Raw genomic sequence first — 27,645 nt, 5'->3', positions numbered from 1 at the left:
TGTACTCCATGCTACTTTCTCCCCACCCCCACCCTCCTCTAGCTTATCTCTCCACATTCCAGGCTCACTGCCTTTATTCCTGATGAAGGGCTTTTGCCCGAAACGTCGAATTTAAAGCTCCTCGGATGCTGCCTGAACTGCTGTGCTCTTCCAGCACCACTAATCCAGAATCTGGTTTCCAGCATCCGCAGTAATTGTTTTTACCCACCTGAATATTCATATAAGCAAGCTAATTCAGAAGATGAATTTAAATGTAATAGGCAAGACGGAGATCTTGCTTAGCAACAGCACTTAAATGTACTGGATCGATCTTTGTACTAACCATCCAACTGAAGCCAAAACCAGGTGTAACAACATCTGTTCCAAATCCTATGTAGTTTTAGATTCCTTCTATAATACAGTCTAATACATGTCTACCAAACATTCGCACAATGCATGTACAAATGGGGGCACCTGTATATTTGGAGTATACAATATTAAAGTATTTCAAAATTAATTTGATCAGGTCCTGTGAAGCATTGCAAAATAAACTTTGAAATAGTCAAGGTGTTTTTTGATTCAAATTTACATTGCGTGGTGTTCTTAACAGATTAATGAATACATTTACATGAGATTCCTCTGTTCCCTTATCATTTGAGACATGAACACATTTACTTTAAATCTTTAGCACCTTTATTAAAATACCAAATGTTTTCAAACATTTGTTCCTAACATCACGTTATGTCATTTTAACCCCTATTTCTGGGCTCCAAAATACTTTCCAATGTCTGATCATTTTTAACTATTGTTTGGTTAGCACCCACTAGATGAATATATCAGTTGAGCTTTATTTTAAATTTCCAGTTTGAAATTTCTGGTTGGAAGTAAAAACATTCTCTTGCTAAGAATTGCACTATTAGTGCAGCCTATGTGACCAAAAGACTAAAAATTAGTTTACTAGGAATGATCTCTGTTTACTCTTTCACGGAAAGTTAGCATCATTAGCAAAACTCAGTTTTATTGCTCATCTCTAATTGTCCTTGAGAATAGTCATGATTCGGAGATGCCGGTGTTGGACTGGGGTGTACAAAGTTGAAAATCACACAACACCAGGTTATAGTCCAACAGGTTTAATTGGAAGCACACTAGTTTTCGGAGCGACGCCTGATGAAGGAGCGTTGCTCCGAAAACTAGTGTGCTTCCAATTAAACCTGTTGGACTATAACCTGGTGTTGTGTGATTTTTAACTTTGTCCTTGAGAAGGTGGTGATGAATCACCTCCTCGAACCACTGTAGTCCATCTGCTGTGAGAACACCCATAGTGCAGTTAGGGAGAGACTTCCAGATTTATGACTCGGCCACACTGAAAGCATAGCGATATATTTCCAAGTCAGGATGGTGAGTGGCTTGGAGGGGATCTTTCAGGTGGTGGCTTTTCATGTACCTGCTGTCTGTATCTTCTAGATGGAAGTGGTTGTGTGTTGCAAGGTGCCATCCAAGTAGCCTTGGTGAATTGTCTTCATTTGAGATTTGCAGTGAGGTGTTGAAAAATCTCTTTCACCTTCCTATCTTGGAAGCTACCTATCATAAAAAGCTGACACTGATAATGAGATATACCATTAAATTCAATGTGTTACTCAGCCTGTGGTAAATTACAGTTGTGAGATTTCAAAAATGATGTTATCAGGCTTCACACTAAATTCAAAATCTATTAGTGAATATTTCTCCCAAACTTCTGAACAGTGTTTTTGCTTAGCAACACTGGAACATTATCAGCAATGCCATCCATCTTGGTAGGGCAAAAGGGCAAACATGAATGTTTTCCAAGATGCAGACACACCAAGGTTACAATAATCTCACATCAGCTGGTGGGGATGCAGTTTGTTGTAAGAATGCCTGACTCAATATTCCTCAAACAAACGCTTAACTCTGAGTTACACCAGGGAGCATGTTCAAAACAGGATCAAAGGAAACATCTGGAAGGTCATCTCAAACCACTATGAAGGTTTGCTATATCAACACTGCATCAGGGAAGCTGAAGCCTGACAACAGCTATATTAATGGTCTATTATCAAAATTCATTTCAAGACCTCGCAATCAACAAAAGCAGCCTCTAGGAGCGACCATAAGAGAGATGGAAAGAGGAGAAAATTGTTTGAGCCAACGATCCACCACCAATTCTATCGGCTAACAACCAACAGATCTTCACTGTGGGAGAGCTTGTAAAACTAAGATAGGGTTGATGAGACATATGCAAACCCTGCCATCCATACTGAGGGAATGAACCCAATTAAGCAGAAACAGAGTACAACTAATACAGCCTAAAATCAGCAGCCATAAGTAATATTTAGTGCTGTAAGGAGTACGATCCTGTGAATATTGTCAGTGTACTGTTTCTACGTTTAAATATTTACTTACCTTTATGTGAGCCTATCAGGAAGGCTGGAATATTTTCAACCAGCCAGTTATTGTAGTGATCAGGAAACACATAAAACTTTGTAGTTTGTGTCATGGCATTGATTCAAGTGTATGGGGACCAACAACCTAACAAGTGACAGGCAAATCATTAGTGTGCCTGTTCAAACCTGCACATAAAACTATGAAATGAACTGACCTTGAAAAATAGCATACAAATAACATGTTACTATATTATCCACCTCACAACTGAGATGGATCCTGTCTTTACTTGCCGAATAGTGATCAGAACTTTAGAACACATCTGTTTTTTACATTCCTTTTGTTATTCTGGTTGAGTTTGGTTAACACACAAATATAATATTTATAAGAATTAATGTATTTGTCTGGTGCTGCCTGCTCTCAGAGGGAACGTAGATGAATATAAGTGGTTCCGATTGCTCGCCCAAATGTATTTCTCCAGGACTGAACAATCACACCATAAATCCAATTATTTCTCTGATTCCAATTTCAAGCTATGTCTGATTTGAATTACTTTGAACTAAACTTGAATTGACAGTTGGAAACAAATCCAATTCTAATTGTGAGAAACTTTATCAAAGAATACAAATATCACATGATTAGAATCTACAACTGTTTTCATGATCAAAGGGTATGAAAGAACGTTCATTGAACTATTAATGATACATATTTTGTTTTAAGCTCAATTGTGATAAATGTTTTGTCATACTTGAAGGAAAAAGCTTCCTTTCAACTAAAAGCCAAGAGTAAAATTTACTAATCAGTTTCTAATACTCCTGATTGTCCTTCTGTTTCCTCCTTCTCCATCTCTTCAAATCATGACATGTGGAGAGACAGATTCAGAGAGCAGTAAGTGTGATAAGGTTGACCATCTCCTGCCTTGCAGTCATTCCTCAAGACCTCACTCTGTGAAACTATAGAGGCTATGGTCAATATGTTACATAGGTTTAGAGCAAACAGCCTTGATGAATCCCATAACTATGGTTGATTTTAAATTTGGATGAGAATGATTCCCTATATTGAAACAATCATTAAGTACGTAGAGAGTGGATCTGTGGAAGATCAGCAGCAGTGACAGGAGATGGAAAGCAGCAGCAGACAGGGGGCCCAATATATGGAATACAGACAATGTGAGAGGCACAGCTACAGTGGGAGGTACACACTGATGGCAGTGAGGGAGGCCACGTACATGGAGTGTGGAGTGTGGGGGCAAGGTTTAAACTCGACACAGAGAGGAAGGGGAAGTACACAGAGTGTGGAAAGTGTGTGTGTGTGTGTGTGTGTGTGTCGGGGGGGGGGGGGGGGGGGGGGGGGGTGGTTAAACCAGAACAGAGAGGAAGGCCAAGTACACAGATGTGGAGTGTGGGGTTTTAAACTGGACACAGAGAGGGAGGCCCACTTCAGAGAGGGAGGCCCAGTACACAGAATGTCGGAGTGTGGTTTGAGGGGGGGAGGAGTGAGGGGTGTGTTTTAAACCAGACACAGAAAACCCCTTCAACCTAATTCTACTTGTCAGACTGAAAGTATGACATCACAGGAAAATAAGGAGGTGAATGGTGACTCTTTCTCTTAAGTGAAAGTGAGTACTACAAATGTTGGAGATTAGAGTCAACAGCGTGGTGCTGGAAAAGCCCTTCCTGATGAAGGGCTTTTGCCTGAAACATCAATTTTCCTGCTCCTTGGATGCTGCTTGACCTGCTGTGCTTTTCCAGCACCACACTCTTGGCTCTCTCTCGTCACACCTCACTAGAGGTGTCACAAAAGTTCAAAATTTTATCAAGGTACACAAAATTCCCCAATCTACTTATTTTTTTCAGTCCCAGGATAACAGAAAATGTGGATTTGGTTTTTGTACTTAAATAGATTCTAACCACAGATATGTAACTGTGCATTGCTGACATGTAATTTTACTAATGAAAATTCTAACTCCTAATAAGAGCAATTCTCATACAGACTGACACAAACGGACAAGAAAAGCATTGGTGTTATGGTCGGAGAGGGTAAGAAAATTGGTAAAGTATTGTTTGGGGTTGAAACTTTATTGCTGGAACAGCACAGCAGGTCAGGCAGCATCCAGGGAACAGGAGATTCGACGTTTCGGGCACAGGCCCTTCTTCAGGAATGAGCAGAGAGTGTTCAGCAGGAGAAGATAAAAGGTAGGGAGGAGGGACTTGGAGGAGGGGCGTTGGAAATGTGATAGGTGGAAAGAGGTCAAGGTGAGGGTGATAGGTCTGTTGAACACTCTCCTGCTGAACACTCTCTGCTCATTCCTGAAGAAGGGCCTGTGCCCGAAACGTCGAATCTCCTGTTCCCTGGATGCTGCCTGACCTGCTGTGCTGTTCCAGCAATAAAGTTTCAACTTTGATCTCCAGCATCTGCAGACCTCACTTTCTCCTCAAAGTATTGTTTGGGGCTCAGGCTGCAGGATTCGCTGAGATGATCCTTTTGCTTGGCAAGACTTCTTGTTGTTCAGATTCTTTTCATTTCTTCACAGAAGGCACACGCAGCTGGCACATTAACTACAAAATCCCTTAGTCACGAGGTAAAACAAACAGTTGACAATCGGTGCAGGAAAATAAACTGGTTTTCTTCATGCTTCAGGTGTTTTGTAAGAAAGAAGGAGACACCAATTCTCAGCCTGGATATTTGAAGACCTCTATCGTTCACACCCACAGGCTGTTCAGTAACCCAGCAGACAATTAGATACTTGTTGCCATCCATAGCTGGTCACATCTCCACAAATTAATTTGCCACTTATTGCCAGCTGACCGCCACTTTGTTCACACCCCTGGTGCCAGCCCATCTACAAGCATTGTACCCCAGTGCTATAACAAAGCAGCAGTGTACCACAACTTACAATGAGTTTCAGTAACTTGCTTTTAAGTAGAACAGCAATTCCTTCCACAATCCTCGGTTTTTAAAACAGTCATTTCCCCAATTCAATCCGCAATCAAAATAGCAGAAAAGTAAAGATATGTTCTTAACAATGTTCTCTTCTGATTAGTCAATCAGTTAAAAACTTGACACATTACTACAGCTGAAAAATATGGTGAAGAAATTGACTTTAAATATATTTAACAACCAAATAAATTGAATAGAAATGGCCGAGCAGGTGATGTGTTGCAGGTACAGTATATGGAAGCTGGTAGACACCAGTGCAATAGAAGGCGAAAGTGAGGACTGCAGATACTGGAGGTCAGAGTTGAGAGTGTGGTGCTGGAAAAGCACAGAAGGTCAGGCAGCATCCGAGAAGCAGGGGAATCAACGTTTCGGGCATAAGCCCTTCATCAAGAATGAGACTTGTGGGCTGGGGCTGAGAGATAAATGGGAGGGGACAGGATTCGGTGGGAGGTAGCTGAGAAAGCAATAGGTGGATGAAGGTGAGGGAGAAGGTGATAGGTCAGAGGGGGGAGTAATGGACAGGTCCTGAGATGGTGCCGAGTTGGAGGCTCGGACTGGGATAATCTGAGGGGGAGGAGAAATGAGGAAGGTGTTGAAATCCACATTTTTCCCATGTGGTTGCAGGGTCCCAAAGCGGAAGATGAGGCATTCGTCCTCCAGGCTTTGGGTGGTAACAGTTTGGTGGTGGAGGAGGCCCAGGACCAGCATGACCTTGACGGAGTGCGAGGGCGAGTTGAAGTGTTTTGCCACGGGGCGGTGGGGTTGGTGGGTGTAGGTGTCCCAGAGATGTTTTCTGAAATGATCTGCAAGAAGGCATCCTGTCTCCCCAATGTAGAGGAGACCACACCAGGTGCAACGGAGAGGTGGGAAGGGAGATGGACAGTTTGGACAGGTCATGAGGGTGGTGCCGAGTTGGAAGGTTTGATCTGGGATAAGATGGGGGGATGGGAAATGAGGAAACTAGTGAAATCCACATTCATGCCATGGGGTTGGAAGGTCCTGAGGTGGAAGATGAGGTGTTCTACCTATAGGCATCGATGGTTATGGAATGGCGATGGAGGAGGCCCAGGACTTGCATGTCCTTGGCGGAGTGGGAGGTGGAATTGAAGTGTTCGGTCACGGGGCAGTGGGGTTGATTGGTGTGGATGCCCTGGAGATGTTCTCTGAAGTGCTCTGTGAGTATACGTCCTGTCTTCCCAATGTAGAGGAGACTGTATCGGGAGCAACAGATACAGTAAGTGACATGTGTGGAAGTGCAGGTGAAACTTTGATCAATGTGGAAGACTTCTTTGGGACATTGGATGATCCGCTGCACCCTGCCCCCGACCTATCACCTTTACCCACACCCCCATCAACCTATCACACTCTCAGCTACCTTGCTTCCAACCCCACATCCCTCCCATTTATCTCGCCACCCCCTTGGCTCACAGTCTCACTTCTGATGAAAGGCTTTTGCTTGAAACGCCGACTCTCCTGCTGCCTCAGATGCTGCCTGACCTGCTGTGCTTTTCTGGCACCACGCATTTGACACCAGTGCAACAGAGGGAAACCACAGAGGAACTTAGAATGGCAAGAGGAGGATCCAGCTGTCTTGGTCCACATAAGAACCAATGACAAATGTAGGACTAGAAAAAAGTTTCTACAGAGTGACTGGGAGAAGCTTGATGCTAAACTAAAAAACAGAACCACAAAATAAATAAACTCTGAATTACTATCTGAGCCACATGCAAATTGAAATGGAATGAATAAGGTCGAAGAGGTAAATGTGTAGCTCAAAGTCTAGTGTAGGAGAAATGGGTTTTGATTCCTGGGGCATTGACACCAGTGCTAGTGAAGGAGGGAACTGTTCTGTTTCGATGGACTACATATGAACCATGCTGGGCCAAGTTGCCCTGGTAATCATATAACTGGGGTTTTAGATAGGACTATAAGTTAGTGGGGAGGTGCGAGTTTCCATTGAAGAGAAGTTTAAAAAAGAAATGAGAGAACAGTTGTCCAGAGTAGTGAAGAGGCAAATGATAATCAAAGAGGGAGGCAATAAATATAATCTGAAGAGTGCACATGAAATTAGAACCAGAGTAAGTAAGTATGGAAAAAGTCAAAGCTTAAGGTGCTTTATCTGAATGTATTTAGCATTTGTAACAAGATAGATAAGTTGATGGCACAAATAGAAATAAATGAATGATAGCTATTACAGAGACATGTTTGCAAGTTGACCAAGACTGGGAATTCAATCTTCAAAGATATCGACTTTCCTGAAAAATAGGCAAAAAAAAGTGAAAGGCCTACACCTACCCCAATATCTTATGTTCTTACGGTTTACTGGAAAGATTTGCAAGTACAGCGACCAAAGGAACCTGAAAATAGTAGTGACAAGGGAACAGGTCTTTGAGATGTGTTGTTATCAATAGGAAATTTTTACAAAAGGCCTGGAGCTCTCTAGCCAAATGGGCATTCTGGTGAACATCTTACAAAGGTAACCATGCTATGATCATTGCACTTTCCTCAAATGGGAAGAACAACAAATCAAACATTTTACAGATTACATTGAATATTGTGCATAGAAAGAGAAAAATAAAGAATCTAACTCATTGAATAATATCAGAATAGAGTTATACAACATGGAAACAAACTCTTTGGCTCAATTCTTCCACACCAGTCAGACATCCCACTCTGACGTGGTCCCATTTGCCAGCATTTGGCCCATATTCCTCAACCCTTTCTACTCATATACCCATCCAGATAGTTTTTAGATATTGTAATTGTACCCGCCTCTACCACATCCTCTAGCAGCTCATTCCATTCACACACCACTCTATGCATGAAAAGTTAGTCATCAAGTTCTTTTTAAGTCTTTCCCTTCTCACCTTAAACATTTTGGGAAGGCAAACCAGGGCAAGACTTAGACTGTTAATGGTAGGGCCTCGGGAGTGTTTCCAAACAAAGAGACAAAAAGGTGCAGGTTCAAAATTCCTTGAAAGTCTTAGGCAGACAGGATGCTGAAGAAGGCATTTGGCATGCTTGCCTTCATTGGTCATAACATTGACAATAGGAGTTGGGGTGTCATATTGCAGCTGTACAGGACATTGGTGAGGCTACTTTTAGAATGCTGCATACAATTTTAGTCGCCTTTCTATAGAAAGGTTGTTGCTAAACTTGAGAGAGTGCAGAAAAGATTTGCAAGGATGTTCCTGGGGCTGAAGGGAATAAGATAGAGTGGGAGGCTTAATAGGCTGGGGCTTTTTTCCCTGGTGCATTGGAGGTTGAGTGGTGACAATATGGAGGTTTATAAAATCATGATGGTCTTAGATATAGTGAATGGTCTTTTTCCTCGGATGGGGGAGTCCAAAACTAGAGGGCATTAGTTTAAGGTGACAGGGGAAAGATTTAAAAAGCTCCTGACAGCTAACTTTTTCACGCAGAAGGTGATGCATGTAAGGAGTGAACTACCAGAGGATGTGGTGGAGGCAAGTACAATTACAACATTTAAAAACCAGCTGGATGGATGTATGAGTAGAAAGAGCTTAGAAAGATGTGGGCCAAATGCTGGCAAATGGGACTAGGTCAGATTGGAATGTCTAGTCAGCGCGAACACATTAGACTGAAGGGTCTGTTTCTGTGGTATGACTCTCTAACTTTTGATGCTCTGCTGCAGCGTATCTTGTAGAGGATGCACACTACAGGCAATGGTTGAACATGTAACTATAACATTCACATCATACAAGTGCCAGGCAGTGACCATCTCCATCAAGAGATAATATAATTATCACCCCTTGACATTTCCAGCTGCTGTCTTTCAATGAATTGGGGAGTATTCCAACACATTCCTGATTATGCTTTGTATGAGATAAAAAGACATTGTGAAGTCAGGAGGTATGTCAATCATTTCAGAATACCCAGCATCTGGATAATTATTCCAATAACATAGCCACTATACTGCAATGTGTAAAATGATAATTGCTATTGGCTAAATAATGTGAGTCATTGCATTTTGAAGCAATTCATGATGGTATGCACTGTACTTTATTTAGGGGACATTATGAGGTGATAGAAACATACAATGGTTTAATCTAACATTCCTCTAAAGAAGCCATAGACATTGTTACATAACTGTGACAGTTAAAGAACTGAGAGGATGAAAACAAGTTTTAATAGAGGGTGGAGATAATGGACAGTGCCTTTCCACAACACCATTACAGCATAAGATGAGTGTTAAGCATGTGGCATTCATCTAGCAGGTCAATTTTGGCTGATTCTAATTCAGGATGAAGAACAAAAACATAAAACTTTTCAAGCACCAATAACAATTAAAGTTACATTTTCCAGAGAAATTGGCCAAAATCAATAGGTTACCTTTCTTGTGCACTTGCTCTCTTCCTCCGGGCCCAGAGGACTAGGAAGCCACAGCATATTTGGAGCTATACAAAGAGCCAAGTTGAATGCAGTCATCTGGTTTTCTTCAGAATTTTTCTCAATGTGATGCAGTACAGCGAACAAATGACGGAGAAGAAGGACATTTGCTTCAGGAAGCTCCTCTACCAGACTGCAATATATTAGAAACATATCTGTTATTTTGACATTTTGCCTTAAAACCCAGAATCCTGGCACAATAATGACAATTAACTAAAAATCATCATGGACCAAAGATGATATAGATTTTCTAATCCAATGACAAATGTTTCAAGTAACACTTAATTAAAAAAACTGTCTTTTCATGGTTAAATTGACAAATCTATTGAGTTATACAGACTAGAGAACTCCTGGTTTAAATCCAACTTTGTGCTGGTGATTTCAGGCAGAGTAATAGTTGTTGATTTGAAGTTGGCTTCAATGTTATTTGGCTAGGAAACAGATATTCAATCAAGAATCTAGTTCCAGCTGCTGTCATATCACTGCTGCTGTTAAATAAATGTGCATGAATATTTGAGCAAGGTAGGAATTTTCTCCCTTCTTTTTTGAAAACATTGGCTTCTGCAAGAGTATCTTATTGACAGACTTCTAGCAGATCACCCAAAGGGCCATTCATCATTCTAAACAATGAATACAGGGAAGTTGTAGAAAGGAGGTATTCAATCACTGTTCTGAGATACAGTTCGACAGATATTTAAAGGGAAAGATATTAGTGAAGACAAATGTAGGTCCCTTACAGTCAGAAACACTTGAAGTTATAATGGGGAAAATAAAATGGCTGACCAACTAAGTAGATACTTTCGTGTTCAAAAAGGAGGACACAAATAAAATATCAGAAATATTGGGGAACACAGGGTTTAGTGTGAGTGAGGAACTGAAGAAAATCAGTATTAGTACAGGAATGGTGTCAGGGAAATTGATGAGATTGAAGGCAGGTAAATCCCCAGAGCCTTTATATCCCAGAGCAGTTAAGGAAGTGGCCCAAGAAATATTGGTTGCATTGGTGGTCATCTTCCAAGATTCTATAGACTCTTGCACAGTTCTTACAGACTGGAGGATAGCTGATGTAACCTTGTATTTATAAAGGGAGGCAAAGAGATAATCAGGAATTAAAGACAGGTCAGCCTGACGTTAGCAGTGGGGAAAGTGCTCGAGTTCATTGTAAAAGATTTAGTAATAGAGCACCTTGAAAGCAGTGACAGGATCAGACAGAGCCAGCATGGGTTTATGAAACACAAATCACACTTGTCAAAACTACTGAAATTATTTGAAGGTCTAACTCAGAGTTGACATAAAACCCGTGACATAGTTTATTTGGAATTGCAAAATGCTTTTGATGAAGTCCCTAATAAGAAATTAACATGTAAAATTAAACCACATGGGAGTGGGGCATTGAAATAGATAGAAAATTGGTTTTCAGACAAAGAGTATAAATAAACAGGCCTTTTTAAGAATGGCAGGCAACGACTATTGCAGGGATCATGCTGGATCTCCAGCTGTTTATTATATGTACTAAAGATTTAGATGAGGGAACTAAATACAATATTTCCAAATTTGCAAATGATGCAAAGCTGGGTGGGAGGGTGAGCTTTGAGGAGGATGTAGAGCGGTTTCCATGATTTGGATAAGCTGGGTGAACAGGCCATTGCATGGCACATACAATATAATGTTTATAAATGTGATATTATCCACTCTGGGAACAAAAACAAGAAAATGCATTATCTGAATTGCTATTCATTGAGAAAGTGGAATTGCAATAAGATTAGATTAGATTACTTACAGTGTGGAAACAGGCCCTTCAATCCAACCAGTCCACACCAACCCTCCGAAGAGTAACCCACCCAGACCCATTTCCCTCTGACTAATGCACCTAACACTATGGGCGACTTAACATGGCCAATTCACCTGACTTGCACATCTTAGGACTGTGGGAGGAAACCCACGCAGACACAGGGAGACATGCAAACTCCACACAGACAGTTACCTGAGGCTGGAATCAAACCTGGGACCCTGGTGCTGTGAGGCAGCAGTGCTAACCACTGAGCCACCATACCACCAATAAGATCTGGGTGTCCTTGTACACCAGTCACTGAAGACAAGAATGGAGATGCATCAGGCAGTCAGGAAAGCAAATGGTATGTGAGATGATTTGAGCACAAGAACAGGGATGTCTTGCTATAATTATACAGAGCCTTGCTGAGATCACACATGGAATGTTGTACGTAGTTTTGGTCTCCAACATTCTGATTGACATATAAAGAGAGTTTGAATTGGTTAGGATTATATTCACTGGAGTTCAGAAGACTGAGGGGGAATCTCACAGAGACCTATAAAATTGCAACAGGACTAGCCCAGGGTAGATGCAAGAAGGATGGTCCTGATAATGGGGCAATCCAGAACTCAGGGTCGCAGTCTAAGGATATGAGGTAGACCATTTAGGACTGAGAGGAGGAGAAATTTCTTCATCCAGAGAGTGGTGAGCCTGTGAATTTATTACTATGGAAAGAAGTCAAGGGGCCAAAACATTGTATGAATTCAAGAAGGTGTTTGATAGAGCACTTAGGGCTGAAGGGATCAAGGGATACGATAGCAATGCGGGAACAGGCAATTGAGTTGGATGATCAGTCATGCTCATAATGAATGGCGAAGCATGTTCAAAGGGCCGAATGGTCTACCACTGCTCCTGTTTACTATGTTTCAATTATTCTACGTGCTAGTCAGTAGCAGGAATCTTAGATCACTTTCTCTTCCTAATCCAATAATCCTGAGGCCAATTACGATTCCTATGTGATATTCTTCCTGAGCTCAGTTATTCTAGCTCAAAATAGCTCAGCACAAACAAAGAAATAGATAAAACACTTATATACTTATTAAATTGTCAAGAAATGTTTCGCTCACTTCTTCAAGGACTGTATTTTTTCCTCTTCATTCTCATTTTCTATTCCTTGCATCCATTTCTCGTACAGTTCAGATGACAGAACACTGCCAGGAATGTTACGTAGAAAGTCCTACACAAGAATAGTCACATTGTAATTGACTTCTTTTTAGTTTAGCCACACTTATGAATTAATGTTTTATTCCAGTAACTCTGAAATGGTGATGTAAATATTATCAAAAAAAGAATTAAATGAACAATTAAATGAAAAAAATCCAGATTGGTACACTAGATGATTCCCATTACAAGCAGCCAAGAACCTCTCTGCAATTCACAGCTTCCCAATGTGGGGATTGGCACCCACGTGAGGCCATATGCTGAAATTTTGGGGTTCTAAGTTCTGAGCCAGCAATAGCCGCCACAGGGCTTTAACTGAGTCGTAACAATTGTTGTCCCACTTTAACAGTTTCCTTCCCTCCCCATGTCAGCGAACCCCAATAACTCTCACTGAAGAGTTATCACTTTTTTCAAGCCTTGAATGGGGTCACAGTGGGAAAAAATTTGGGAAGCACTGCTGTAATTCGTTACCTTTATATGTATCCCATTACAGAACAACCTCGATTATCTGAACGAGACAGGCGGGGGGTATTTTGTTCGGATAACGGATTGTTTGAATAATGGATAGTGTTTTTATGGGACCTTGAGATCTTGATTTAGTATGCAAGGGAGTCATGTTAGATACAATAATTCCAGCAAGTAAATTTACATACTGTTACTTGACACATATCAGATCATCGGATAATTGATGTTTGGATAATCGAAGCTGTTCTGTACATAAGTTCTTCTTGGGTCTTGTTTTTGGAGTAGATATTCTGAGGTTTCACTGGTGATACTTCGAAAGCCTTGCACTGGGTAAGATCTCATGAAATTTACTCATACATTTTTAAAAGTCTGTTTTTAATTCTCCCTTTTTATATACTTTGTAACTGATGGTAATAAAAATAGATTGATGTCCCTAAGAAGAATCATTAAGATTTATCATTTATTACTGACTCACTATTAGTTTTGGTTACCACAAGGAAAACAGGAGTGTGCTGCTATTTATGATAATTGTTCATAGTGGCTATTGATTAAACATATTACATGAATATAAATAACTGAGTCATATAGTGCACCAAGTGAAACGGCTATCTCATTAATCTCTCATTGCTGCCTATAGGATTTTGCTGTATGCAAAATACTTGATGCATTTTCTGAGATAACAACACACTCTGCATCTAGGCAAGCCTCATTCCCCTATGATTCTGCTGTCAGTGAGTCAAAGGCTACTTGTTTGCAAGAAGTCTCTGTGGCAAGGTCTGGCAACAGAAGAGGAGGTTACAGTCTTTGAAAATAAATTTGTAAGACAGACACTGATTACAGTGAAATTTATATTTTTGGACTGGTTCCTGGAAAATTTGAGATTTAATATGCAAGGGAGTCATGTTAGATACAATAATTCCAGCAAGTAAATTTACGTACTGTTACTTGACACATATCAGATTTATTTTGTTTAAGGGATGTTAATGACGCTGAGAGTGAGCTCACACCTTAGAGGCACCTAGTGGAGAGCGCATACAACTACATTTAACTGCTGACAGTAAATTTCAATGGGTAATGTAGACAGAAAAGCATGACAAAAATCATAACCATAGAAATTAGTGTTTGTGGAAATCCCCTATACACCATCTAGATATTTGCTTTAAGAGCTACTGTGACAAAATAGTTGAATACTTGAAAAAAATTGGCATAATTTTAGCAATCTAGTTTCAAAGGAAAGAAAATCCTTTGAAATTGGATATTAAAGGGTAAGGCTCCAGATTGGAAATACAAATTGTAAGTTTTATATTTATGGAATGATGACACCGCAGTTGGCAACATTCTATCATATTCAGTCTGATCCATTCATTCCTTGTGCCTTTCTCTGTTATAATCAATAGTGACATGTGTAAGATCTAACCTAACAACTGAACAGAGATATTACATAAACTCATACCGTGATGACAGCAGCTGCCACAAAGACAGATTCTTTGTCCATTTGCACCTCATTTCCAGAATTTAATTTCTCCTTGAGTTCCTTGCAAATCTTGGCATTAGCTGAGCGCCTAAAAATTCCTTTGGTGGAGGGCCCTTCATGATATAATAGGACAAGCATATCCTGTAGAGAAATAGCATCAAGTTCATGGAAGACATCATCAGAAATTTGCTTCATATTTGAAGTAGTGTTTCTTTCACAGCTAGCGAAGATGTAAATTAACAATTTTTTTTCCAGAAATTTGTTTTGTATGTGTGTAAAACTTTGAAAGTGTAAGGATTGACCTTAATTGTGCAGCAAGGTGGCTCAGTGGTTGGCACTGCAGCCTCACAGCGCCAGTGACCTGAGTTTGAATCCAAACTTGTGCGACTGTCTGTGTGGAGTTTGCACATTCTTTCTGTGTCTGCATGGGTTTCCTCCGGGTGCTCTGATTTTCTCCCACAATCCAAAGATGTGCAGGTTAGGCCATGTTAAATTGCCCATAGTGTTCAGGGATGGTGTAGGTTAACTGCATGAGGCAGGGGTAAATTTAGAGTAATGGGGAATGGATCTCGGTGGGATACCTTTTAGAAGGTTAGTGTGGCCTTGCTGGGCTAAAGGGCCTGTTTCCACACTGTCGGGATTCTATGAATTCTAAGCCTAATTTCTACCATAAGCAAAGAGGCACACCTATCTCTAAACTTCATGAAGAGACTAAGTTTAATACAACCTTTAACCTGAATTGTAAACTAAACCAATTAAACTACTATCAGGCAATAGTTTGATCTTGACTAGTGTATTTGGCTGGGTTTTCATCCTTGAGGCAGATAGTGGGAGTTAGGAAAATCCTGACTCCGTATCCATTGTCTCAGGGAAACATGGGTCTACAGACATAATCGTCACTGTGAAGGGGTATGGGTATGAGCCGCAGTGGCCAGCCAGTCAGTTTGTAGGTGACTACACTGGTGGCAGGGAGTAGAGGCAGGCTGTTTAAAAGGCCTACTTTGTGGTTGTGGGACTTTGTCGCAGTGACAATAAAATCAGCAAAGCCAGCTTGTCCTCACCCCTCATATCCCACACACTCACCATGCCATATCCATACCACTGCATGTCTCTCTACTTTCCTCCTACTGCTCTTTATACTCCTACGCTCCCTTCTAAACTTCATGGCCCTTTCTACTCTCCAGGCCTTGCTATGGCATAAATGATGTCTATAATAATTATAGGATATATTTTTTATAAAAGAGCTTTAAGAAATCATCCATTCCTAAATTTTGTCTTTCTTAAAAAAATTCACAGTGAGTCAATAAGAATGTCCATCATCCAGTTTTCTAAAGTGTTAATAGTTGAAACCGTGAGCATTTGGAAGTACTTTATCTTATGCAAATAAACACTGCACAATGGATAGGATAAATAGACAAAGTCTTTTCCCTGGGGTGGGGGAGTCCAGAACTAGAAGCTATAGTTATAGGGTGAGGGGGCAAAGATATAAAAGGGACCTAAGGGGCAACATTTTCACATAAAGCATGGTGCGTGTGTGGAATGAGCTGCCAGAGGAAGTGGTGGAGGCTAGTACAATTGCAACATTTAAAAGGCATCTGGATGGGTATATGAATAGGAAGGGTTTGGATGGATATGGGCCGGGTACTGGCAAGTGGGACTAGATTAGGTTGGAATATCTGGTCAGTATGGATGAGTTGGACCAAAGGTCTGTTTCCATGTTGTACGTCTCTATGACTCTGACAGCACAGAATAGGGAGTCAGAGATGTCAATCAAGAGATGATTTTCCTGTGGCTTAGCTTTTTCAACTCTCTAATGGATGTCTGAGCTCTCAGCCACGCCTTACTATGCACTCTTGGCTGAGAGATCAGAGTTTTTGAGTGTTAAAACAGCTGAGCAGAAGGAAAACAAAACTGTTTGATTGACAGTCTGACTCTGATCAATGTTATCAGTTACATAAGGTTTATTAATGCATGTAAAATGGTTTCCAGTGCTTGCAGATTTGGCTATTGATATCTTAAAAAGCCTAGAAGATTGACAGGTTTATAAGCCTGTAGCCTTTTTTAAGAAAGTGTAAAGTTATTAATTAATGACAATTTCTTAAAAAGTGTTTTATTACATACTCTTATCACTACAAGGTTTAGTGGTACTATGGAATAGGTTAATAGTTATGGGTGGACAATTGGATGTAGGTGAGACTCATAGTTTGGCTTGGATGATGTGTGGGGCCACTAGGCTGGGTGGTGGAACATAAGTGGATGGAGTATCTTTCAAAAGTTTCCCTCACCCAGACTATGGTCATTTACACTTCTGAGGTGCAGTGAAACACAAGTCTTTTAAAAGCTAGCTTAGTCCCATGAAAGTTGTAGAGGACTAGGAGATACATATGCCCCTTATGGAGCTGGCCAGATTAGGAGTACAATGTGCGGTCTTATGACCTGAACCACCTCACACCCTCAACTCGCGTTGGTGAAAATTGGAAATCTCAGGAATGGGTCAGGAATCAAGTCCTAATTACTATTTTCACCCTGTGCCCTCCCAACTTCATGAAAATCCAGACCGTTAACATAGAACCTGAACTTGGAGCTATAACCTGAATACATGCTGAAACATTTTACTGTAGCAGCAAGCAGTAACAAAGAAAGGGAAGAATTCAAAGGAAGTACAGAAAAGAAAAAAAAGGAAAAAAAAAGAAAAAAAATTGTAATGCCTTTCATATCCACAGGATATTTCAAAGCACTTCACAGCTAATGGATTGTCCTTAGTCAGTGGTCAATGGTCAGCTGTACTTCTTACCATAATTGGCTTAGGAAGGGTACCATTCTTACAGATGGATGGTAGGGACAGACCAAAAAGTTTCCTTGGTGTGACTGGAGAGTCCAAAATAAGACTGCTATCTGACTGGTTGCTGGAGCTTCGGCGCAGAGCCCAGTCTATCAATGACTTCTTCTTTTTAAGTGGTTTTGGAGTTGATTCTGGAACAAAAAAAGGAAGTAAAAATGGGGTTATCATGACTCAAGTGTCCAACTATGCTTTAAAATGCTGATCAGTTAAATGTGACAGGAGAAAGTAGGAAGGAGTAAAGAAGAATTACATCAAGTTCATCTTTGTCTCATCATTTATTGTTCAAATTTTACTAAGTAACTGATTCCTTGACCCATTTATTTGCTTCTCATGAAATGTATTATGTAAGGTGTGAGAGAAGGTTTAGATGGTATAATGGGTTAAATATCAAACCATCACTTTTGGGAAACAAAAGCAGAAATTGCTAGAAGAACTCAACAGGTCTAAAGTTCAGAAGAAAGATCACTGGATCTGAAATGTTAACTCTACTTTCTCTCCATCTCCAAAGATGGTGCCAGACCTATTAAGTTTTTCCAGCAAGGTCTGTTTTTGTTTCTCATTTCCAGCATTTGATTTTGTTTTAGTTTTTACTTTCGGGACCTGACAGTAAACCAGTCCAGGGTTTATTGTGTTCTGTCCCTGCTGGCTGCCATATTTATACATGAGACATTGATGTAAAACAGTAATCTGGCTTAGAGAGATATCAGGAAAGCTAGTGCAGGAAGTGCAGAAATATTTCAATGAATAAGGTATATTGTTCTGAAACAGGAATAGATCGAAACATGGACCTGAGAGTGCTTAGTGCTTATAGAAGTGCCCAAAACAATGGGCTCCCATTTCTTAGCACAGATATTCATGAACTTGATGAGAACAAAAGAAAAGGAGCACACTGGGGGATTAATTCTGCAGGAATGTTCCCACTTAAAAGCCAGGTCAACACTGGAAAAATGGCATAAATTCCATTCCACCAAGGTTCATAAAATGTGTGAGAAACTCTGGCAGAGATTCAACCTCAATATTTTGAATGATAATTCTAATATAATAATCAATTCTTATTTTTAAATATTATGTTTTCCAGTAAATGCCAATAAAATCATTTGTTGTTCTGAGCTCAAATTTAGGAGCTAGGGAACTATAAATAATGCTATGGCTGCAGTAATCATTAACTCCAAGCAGTACTGGTTCCTGCATCAGGCTGAGCAACCAGCAGCTAAAGTATTCCCTTTTTACCACATACAACATACTGCTATTCAAAACTCTCCAGCAACACTGATTTCAGAAGCAGTTAGAACCATAGATTCATTTTGGGAAACATGTTTGCAACAAAAGCTGCTCTGGAACCACACACAGGAACAGTTTGCATGTCATGACATGACATGAAGTTTGACCACATCATAGAAAGCTGCAAAGGATTCTCAAGAACACCAGGGGAGCACTTTAATTGAAAGTGTTGCAATTGTTAAAGAATCCCTTCACCAGGAAGAACAGGAAAGAAACGATTTACAGTTTTTGTTCTGAGATTAAAATAGCAAACTTATCCCATAGGACTTCTTAATTACATAATTATGTGATTGTTTTACTTGACTTTCAGTGTAGTTGTGACTTCTACTCTAAGACTTGACAGAATAGATGGTTCCAGATTTGATTCTCTGATCTATACAACTGAGATGAGGTACAGATTATAGTGCACACAACTGATCTTTGGACAAGGATGGGAAATCTGCTAAACTTTGGTACTTTTCGAAGTGAAAGCGCCAACATTTGAATACAATGTAAAATTCTATGAATATGGCATTTGCTAAATTGGGACAAGAAATTGAAAGTAGTAAACAATTTATCACTTATTAAATCTATATTTGCTGGAATGCTCATCCTGTTTGTGCTCATTAGTAATGCTTCACAATATTTTGTTGGAAAATATTTGATAATGGTAAAAGTAGATTATCAATTTTTAGCTTTGGTTATCTGATTTTAATACCTAGGACCTTTCATGAAGTAAAATGCTTTTAAAAAGAATACTGAAGTAGGATCATTTGACCATTTAGAGCTAAGCTCTTGAAATCATCAAGAAACCAGATCCAGTCTGTCTTGAAATTAACATGTAGTCAAAACTACTGACACCAGTAATTCAGTTCTGTATCTCTTGTTTGATTTATACCTTTCTGGAGGTTTCCCATATTGGGATCAAATTTACCTGCAAATCCTCCAGCTAGAGAAAAACAATGAAGCCACACAAGGGAATATACAAAGGAACTGTACTTCAGGCAACAGCTCTTAGGCAACACAGAAAGCAGCATGATGGTTTTGTAACAGCAGAACTGGAAGGCTAGATCTCTCATTCCCTGTTTCTCTCAATCTCTTGAAAAGCAATATCCACCGATTAAGCAAATTGGAGTAATATCCATTCATTGGGATCTCTAGAACAGCACTTTTCTAAACTTTTTCCCAAGGTGAGTCTATTTTGAGATTTGAAAGTTGTTGCAGCTCCATGATGAGAACTGTGACAGTTAGAGTATGAGCATGGCTGTGATAACTTAGCTGGAGACCCACAGTGGCAATTATTGCCTCAGAGCTCACATCCCCTCCACTTGGGGCCCTGACACCCACTTCAAGAATCCCTGTTCTAGGGAATGTATAAATTTCACCATTGCTGATAACAAAAGATATCAACAGACAATTGCATTCTCTGGTTAAAGCCTAACATCTCAAGGACTCTAATGAAATTTTCAATTGGTAATTCTTAATCTTCCTTTTTGTATTTGGCACTCCTCACTTTTTTAAACATTATATTTGTGTTTATGCAAGTGTTTAATGTGATAAAGAACAACGAACAGAACAGCACAGGACCAGGCTCTTTGGCCCACCAAGACTGCGCTGACATATGATACTTTTTAAAACTAAAAACCTTTCTCCTGCACATGGTCTGTATCCCTCTATTTCCTATCTATTCGCATATCTGTCAAAGTGCATCTTAAATGTTGCCACTATATCTGTCTTCAATGTCTCTTCTGGCAGTGCATTCCTTTGTGTAAAACACTTGCCTCTCACATCTACTTTAAACTTTCCCCCTTTTACCTTAAACCTATGTCCTCTAATATTTCTGCTCTGGGAAAATGCCTCCAAATTTCCATTCTATCCATGCCTTTTGTAATTTTGTAAACTTCTATCAGCTCACCCCTCAGCCTCTGCCATTGAAGTGAAAACAAATCAAGTTTGTCCGATCTCTCCTCACAGCAAATACCCTCCAAATCAGGTAACATGCAGGTAAACCTTTTCCATACCCTCTCCAAAGCTTCCACGTCCTCCTGCTAGTGTAGCAACCAGAACTGTGTACAATATTCCAAATGTGGCCTAAGTAGAGTTCTATACAGCTACAATCTGACTTGCCAGTTTTTATACTCTATGCTTCAACTGATGGAAACAAACATGCTATCTGCCTCCTTGACCACCTTTTCTACTTGTGTTTAACTTTCAGGGAACAATGGATCTGGAGACCAAGATTGCTCTGTACGATGACCGGGGTTCTGCCATCTACTGTATATTTTCCTCCTTCATTACATGTTCCAAAATACCTCATCGCTCATTTGTCCAGATTAAACTCCATCAGACATTTCTCCACCCAAGTCTCCAACCAAAGCTGAATCCTTTGGCAATCCTCCTCACTACCTGCAGCTCCCCAAATCTTTCATTCCCCTCCAGATCATTTATAAGTATTACAAACAACAACACTGGGTCCCAGCACTGATCCCTGCAGATCACCACTGACCACAGATCTCTAGTCAGAAAAACACTGTTTCACCACTAATCTGTCTTCTATGAATAAGGTAGTTCTTCATCTATCTTACCAGCTTATGGCAGAATCAATGTGACTTCACCTTTTTGTATCAGTCTGCCATGAGAGACCTTGTTATAGTCCAACAGGTTTATTGGGAAGTACAAGCTTTTACAGCGCTGCTCCTTCGTCAGGAAGCTAGTGGGGTAGGATCATATGACACAGAACTTATAGTAAAAGATCAGGGTATCATACAATTGATGCAAAGTATTGAACTAACCTAGCTTGCTGTTCAGTTTTTAATCAATTAGAATGGGGAAGCAAGTTTTGAGTGATTAATATGTAGATTTCAGAACTTCTGTCAAGTCACAGTCCTGAGATAACTTAAGGTTTTATAAAAAATATCTGAGATGTCACCTTTCTTTTCTATTCAAAGGAGATTGGAAGAAAAGAGAAATGGAGTTGAATCAGGGATAGTATAGCCAGGGGAATAGACACTGTTCCCTGTGACCAGGATTGAGAGTCGTGAAGGCTGTGTTGCCTGCCTGATGCCTGTATTCAGGATATCTCTTCTGGACTGCACAGGAACTTGGGATGGGAAAGGGAAAATCTGGTCATCATGGTCCACGTAGGTAGCTAACATAGTTAGAAAGAGGAAAGAGGTTCTGCTGAGGGAATATGAGCAACTAGGGGCTAAATTTAAAAAACAGAACCAAAACAGTAATGACCTCTGGCTTACTACCTGAGCCAACATCTAACTGGCACACGGTCAACAAGATTAGAGACGTAAACACATGACTTAAAGATTGGTGTAAGAGAAACGTTTTCAATTCATGGGACATTGGTACCAGTACGGGGGAAGGAAGGGACAGGCTCCACCTGAATCATGTGGGGACCAGAATTCCTAGGGCTGTGGGTAAGGGCTTTAAACTAAATAGTGGGTGGGGTTTCAGTTGCATGGAGAAGTATGGAAAGATTTAAAGGAACGGAGGTCTCAGGAAAGTTTATTAAGAGTTCCAGACCGGGTAATAGGATAGAGAGTATGGAAGGGCTCAGAAATCTAACTTCAGGCACAGCAGGTAAGTGGACAACTATGAGATGGGGGCAGTCGATGCAGATCTGAGGATATTGTATTTAAATGCACGCAGTATACAAAACAAGGTAAATCAGTTTGTAGTGCAGGTTGAAATTAGTAGGCACAACGTTGTGGTCATCATAGAATCAGGCTGCAAGGATATCAGGTCTGGGAACTAAATATCCAAGGATACATGCCCAATCAAAAGATAAAACAGATGGGCAGATGGGTATGGTTGCCTTGTTAGCAAGAAGTGAAATTAATTTGATAGCAAGAAGCAACATAGGGTTGGAAGGTGTAGAATCTGTGTGGGTGGAGTTGAAGAACTGCAAAGGGGAAAAAACTCTGATGGGAGTTCTGTAGAGGCCTAGGAGAAAGTGAGGACTGCAGATGCTGGAGATCAGAGTCAAAACGTGTGGCGTTGGAAAAGCACAACAGGTCAGGTAGCATTCGATGAGCAGGAGAGTCGATGTTTTGGGCATAAACCCTTCATCAGGAATGTGGAGGAGGAAGGAGCTGAAAGATAATTAGGAAGGTTGTGGGACTGGGAGGAAGGTAGCTTGGAAGACGATAGGTAGATGAAGGTGGGGGGTGATGGTGATAGGCCGGAGTGGATGGTGGAGTGGATAGGTGGGAAGGAAGATGGACAGGTAGGACAGTTCAAGAGGTCACCCTATCGCCTTCCAAGCTACCTTCACCCCACCCCACCCCCCTCCTATTTATCTCTCAGTCCCCTTGGACACCATCCCCCCTCCCCCACATCCCTGTTGAAGGTTTTATGCCCGAAACTTCCAGTCTCCTGTTCCTTGGATGCTGCCTGATCTGCTGTGCTTTTCCAGCACCACACCTTTTGATTCTGTACAGGCATCCTAGCAGTAGTCAAGTAGTGGGACAAAAAATAAATCAGGAGATAGAACAAACACATAAGAAAGGCACCATTGCAATAATCATGGGGGACTTCAATATGCAGGTGGACTGCGAAAATCAGGTTTGTATCAGATCCCAAGAAAAGGAACTCATGGAATGTCTATGCAATGGGTTTTTTTGAAGCAGTTTGTGATAGACCCTACTAGGGATCAGACAATTTTGTTTTTGGTGATGTATAATGAAGCAGAGTTGACTAGGGAGTTTAAGGTGAACTAACTCTGAAGGAGCTGTGACCATAATATGATAGAATTCACCCTGCAGCTTGAGAGGGAGAAAATTGAATCAGATGCAACTGTATTACAATTGTGTAAAAGTAGCTACAAAGACATGAGGGAGGAGCTGGCCCCAGTTGATTGGATAGAGCTCAGCAGGGAAGATGGTGGAGCAACAATGGTCAGAGTTTCTCAGGGTAATTCGGAAGGCACAGCAGAAATTCATTACAAGGAAGAAGAAACATGCTAAGGGGAAGATGAGACAACCATAGCTGACAACAGAATTCAGGGACAGCATAAAAGCAAAACAAAAAACATACTACATGGTGAATTGGGAAGCCTTTAAAAACCAGCAGAGGTTAACTAAAAAAAGCAATAAAGGGGAGAAGATGAAATATTAGGGTAAGCTAGCTAATAATATAAAAGTGGATTGCTAATAATATAAAAGAGGATAATATATAAAAGAGCCTTTTACAAAGATATATGAAAAGTAAGAGAGAGGCAAGAGTGGACATTGGATCATTGGAAAATGAGGTTGGAGAAGTAGAAATGAGGAACAAAGAAATGGCAGACTAACTGATTAGATGTTTTGCATCAGTTTTCACAGTGGAAGACACCAATAGCATACTAGACCTTCAAGAGAGTTAGGGGACAAAGGTGAACGTAATGTGAATCACTGAGGAGAAGGTGCCGGGGAAGCTGAATGATTTGAAGCTGGATAAATCATCAGATGGACTACACTTCAAGTTCTGAAGGAGATAGCTGAGGAGATTGTGGAGACATTGGTGGTGATCTTTTAGGAATCACTGGAGTCAGGTGTTGGGAACCAGAAAATGGCTAGCATAATACACCTGTTTAAGAAGGGAGGGAGGCAGAAGATAAGAAATTATACATGCATTTGCCTGAACTCGGTCATTGTGAAGATTTTAGAGTTCATTATTAAGGATGAGATTGCAGAATACTTGGAAATGTATAGTAAAATCGGACTGAGTCAACATGGCTTCATCAAGGGGAGGTCATGTCTGACAAAGCTATTAGAATTCTTTGATGTGATAACAAGCAAGTTAGACAAAGGAGAGTCAGTAGACATGATCTATTTTGATTTCCAGAAGTTCTTTGACAAGGTACCACACAGGAGGCTCCTAAATAAAACCAAGCCCATGGTGTTAGAAGAAATATACTGGCATGGATAAAGGTTTGGCTGACTGGCAGAAGGCAGTGAGTAGGGATAAAAGAGGTCTTTTTCAAGATGGTAGTCAGTAACTAGTTGCAGTCCAAAGGGGTCAGTTTTGGAAGCAAAACTAATCATGATATACATTAATGATCTGGATGAAGGAACTGGGAGCATTGCTGTTGAGCTTGCAGATGACACAAAGTTAAAGTGGAGGGACAGTGTTAAGGTGATGGGGAGCCCTCAGGAGGACTTGAACAGACTAGGAGAGTGAGCAAAGCAATGCCAAATGGAATACAATGTGGGAAAATGTGAGGTTATGCACTTTGGAAGGAAGAATAGCAATGTAGACTATTTTCTAAATTGTCAAAGGGTTTGGAAATCTGAAGCACAAAGGGAGTTGAGCATCCTAGTTCAGAATTCTCCTAAGGTTAACTTGTAGATTCATTGGACAGTTAGGAAGGCAAATGCAGGGTTAGCATTCATCTTGAGAAGGCTAGAATATCAAGAGCAGAGATGTACCGCTGAGGCTGGATAGGACTCTAGTCAGAATGCATTTAGAGTATTGAAATGGGTGGGAAGCCAGCTGGCATACAGGATCATAATTTCAGGTGGAAGTTGACCAGGACCAGAAGAATAGTTACTGACACTTAGGTAAGCCTCATGGGGAGAGAGGTTTTGGATAATTTTGGATTTGGGAAGAGCTGGGTAATTGGAGGATATCAACAACAGAAAAGAACTAACCTTCTGTAAGGGTCTTCACAGGACAATTGTTCAAATAGGGTAAGAAAATTGTTTATTTAAGTCTCATTTTATTTTGGTTCCTCTTCTTACTATCTCCACCTGATGGAAAACCCATAATGATTTGCCTGTTCAGGTCATTGCAATTAGGGCTTTGGAACATGTTCAGAGCTTGATCTACATATTGAAAGAGAAAGGTCCTTCCAGTTTTTGGCAAATATTTTGCCACATATTCAGGATATTAAAATAAGCAACATGAATGCAGCAGGATATCAGCAGCTAAATCTCCTCAGCAATTTTAACTGTCTAACCAGCTGGTTTCTACCTTACCTAATCACATCAAATACCTCAGAAAGCCAAAGATGTAACTGCCTTCTGTTGAAAACTGATAACAAAATATTCTGTCAGATTTAAAAAAACATTAAGCTCTGTACACTGGGTGTATATTACAAAACAGCTTAGTTGTGCATACTGTATATATAATTACATTTAGTACTGAGTACAAGCATGGCCTTTCACTGCTACTCTTAAATCTATTCTGCTATGCGTGATTCAAGAACCATAGGCCATTCAGAACATACATAAACTTCACTAATTGAAGTAAGTATTTGAAGTAAATGTTTCTTAAATGACTTTAGGCTTTCTATGTCCATTGTTCTGCTTGGACATCCATTCCATGTGTTATTTTGCAAGAAGAATACCCTCCTTATAACAGTTCAAAGTAATCTTTTACTGGTTTGGAACTTTTTACAATAACTTAATTTCCTCTTTATCCTCCAACAATGTGTTTGATTATTTTACACGTCACTAACCTCTGGTTACATGGATGTCTGGCTGGGGCCTTGGCTTCAGAATAAACTGACATTGCTTGGCTTTTGGGAGATCCTCAAAGAGGATGGCTCTGTTGCTACCCTGCGATTGGGTATTAATATCAGATCTTTCCATGTGAGCTATAAAGTCTCTGAGGCAGTTCATCATCACACTAAATGGTTGCTCATGTCCTGTAACATAAAATGGAAAACACTTTGTTTAGCTATGAGAAGTAAATAGTTTATTTTGGCATTAGGCCATCAATTTAAGATAGGGATAGTCACCAGGAAATATAACTGGGAATTGAGAAGAAACTTCTGAAGTGATGAGAACATGGAACTTACTGCCACAGGGAGTGGTTAAAGTAAAAAGTGTTGATACATTTAGGACAAAGCTTGATAAGCATATGAGGGAGAAAGAAATAGGGGTTAAAATGATAGATTTAGATGAGAAAGAAGGGAAGAGGCTGAAGTGGAAAAATAACACCAGCCTGGACTGTCTGGAACTATTTCTATGTTTCATAAGCCACATAATTGTGTGCACTGTTTGCCTCAGATTTTTAAACGGCATTAATACAGCATTAGAACACTCAATTCAAAGAAGAGCAAAGGAGTTCTGCTGATATACTAGCAAACATTCCCCTCATAACTAATAAAAACTAAACAAATAGTTAATCATTTATCTTGCGGTTGCTTGTGGGATCTGAATGTCTGTAATTTGCCTGTCACTTTTTCTATGTATCAGTCATGATTTTAAAAAAAATTCATGAGATGGGGATGTGACTAGCAAGGCCATTATTTGCTGTCTGTTTCTAATTACCCATGAACTGAATGGTTTGCTAGTGCCATTTCAGAAGGCAGTTAAAAGTAAGCCACTAGGCAGTGGCTTTGGAGTCCCATGTAGGCCAGATCAGGTAAGAATGGCAGATTCCTTAAAGAACATGCATGTGTCAGGTGGATCTTCATGACAATTGATTCATGACACCGTAAATAAGATCAACTTTCAATTCCAGATTTATTAATTAAATTTAAATTCCATGAACTGCCATGTTATGTCTCAAACCTGTGTTCCCAGAGTGTTAGTTTGAGTCTCTGAATGACTAGGCAAAAGTGAGGACTGCAGATGCTGGGAACCAGAGTTTAGATTAGAGTGGTGCTGGAAAAGCACAGCAGGTCAGGCAGCATGTGAGGAGCAGGAAAATTGACGTTTCGGACAAAAGCCCTTAATCAAGAATAAAGGCAGAAAGCCTCCAGGGTGGAGAGATAAATGGGGGAGCGGGGGGTGCTGGGGAGAAGGTAGCAAAGAGTACAATAGGTGAATGGGGGTGGGGATGGAGGTGATAGGTCAGAGAGGAGGGTGGGGGAAGATAGCTCTTTGCTACCTTCTCCCCAGCCCCACTGCCCCATTTATCTCTCCACCCTGGAGGCTCCCTGCCTCT

The 27,645-nt window shown here is 40.4% G+C and overlaps 1 protein-coding gene across 4 annotated transcripts in view; it reads right to left on the bottom strand.

Moving 5' to 3' along the window:
• arhgap20b (Rho GTPase activating protein 20b) overlaps window positions 1-27,645 on the bottom strand; it is a 110,110-nt gene that overhangs the window by 8,925 nt on the left and 73,540 nt on the right. For all 4 annotated transcript variants that reach the window (XM_043704833.1, XM_043704831.1, XM_043704834.1 and 1 more), the window contains 5 exons: window positions 26,210-26,398; window positions 17,452-17,630; window positions 14,637-14,798; window positions 12,625-12,734; window positions 9,670-9,859 (listed from right to left, as the gene is read on the bottom strand). In XM_043704833.1, coding sequence (XP_043560768.1) covers window positions 9,670-9,859; window positions 12,625-12,734; window positions 14,637-14,798; window positions 17,452-17,630; window positions 26,210-26,398 — 830 coding nt within the window. The remainder of the gene's footprint in view (window positions 1-9,669; window positions 9,860-12,624; window positions 12,735-14,636; window positions 14,799-17,451; window positions 17,631-26,209; window positions 26,399-27,645) is intronic.

Source organism: Chiloscyllium plagiosum, chromosome 15, assembly GCF_004010195.1.
Source record: "Chiloscyllium plagiosum isolate BGI_BamShark_2017 chromosome 15, ASM401019v2, whole genome shotgun sequence".
Lineage (NCBI taxonomy): Eukaryota > Metazoa > Chordata > Chondrichthyes > Orectolobiformes > Hemiscylliidae > Chiloscyllium > Chiloscyllium plagiosum.
The sequence above is the reverse complement of the archived record's forward strand: the minus strand, read 5'-3'. Positions and strand labels throughout refer to the sequence as shown.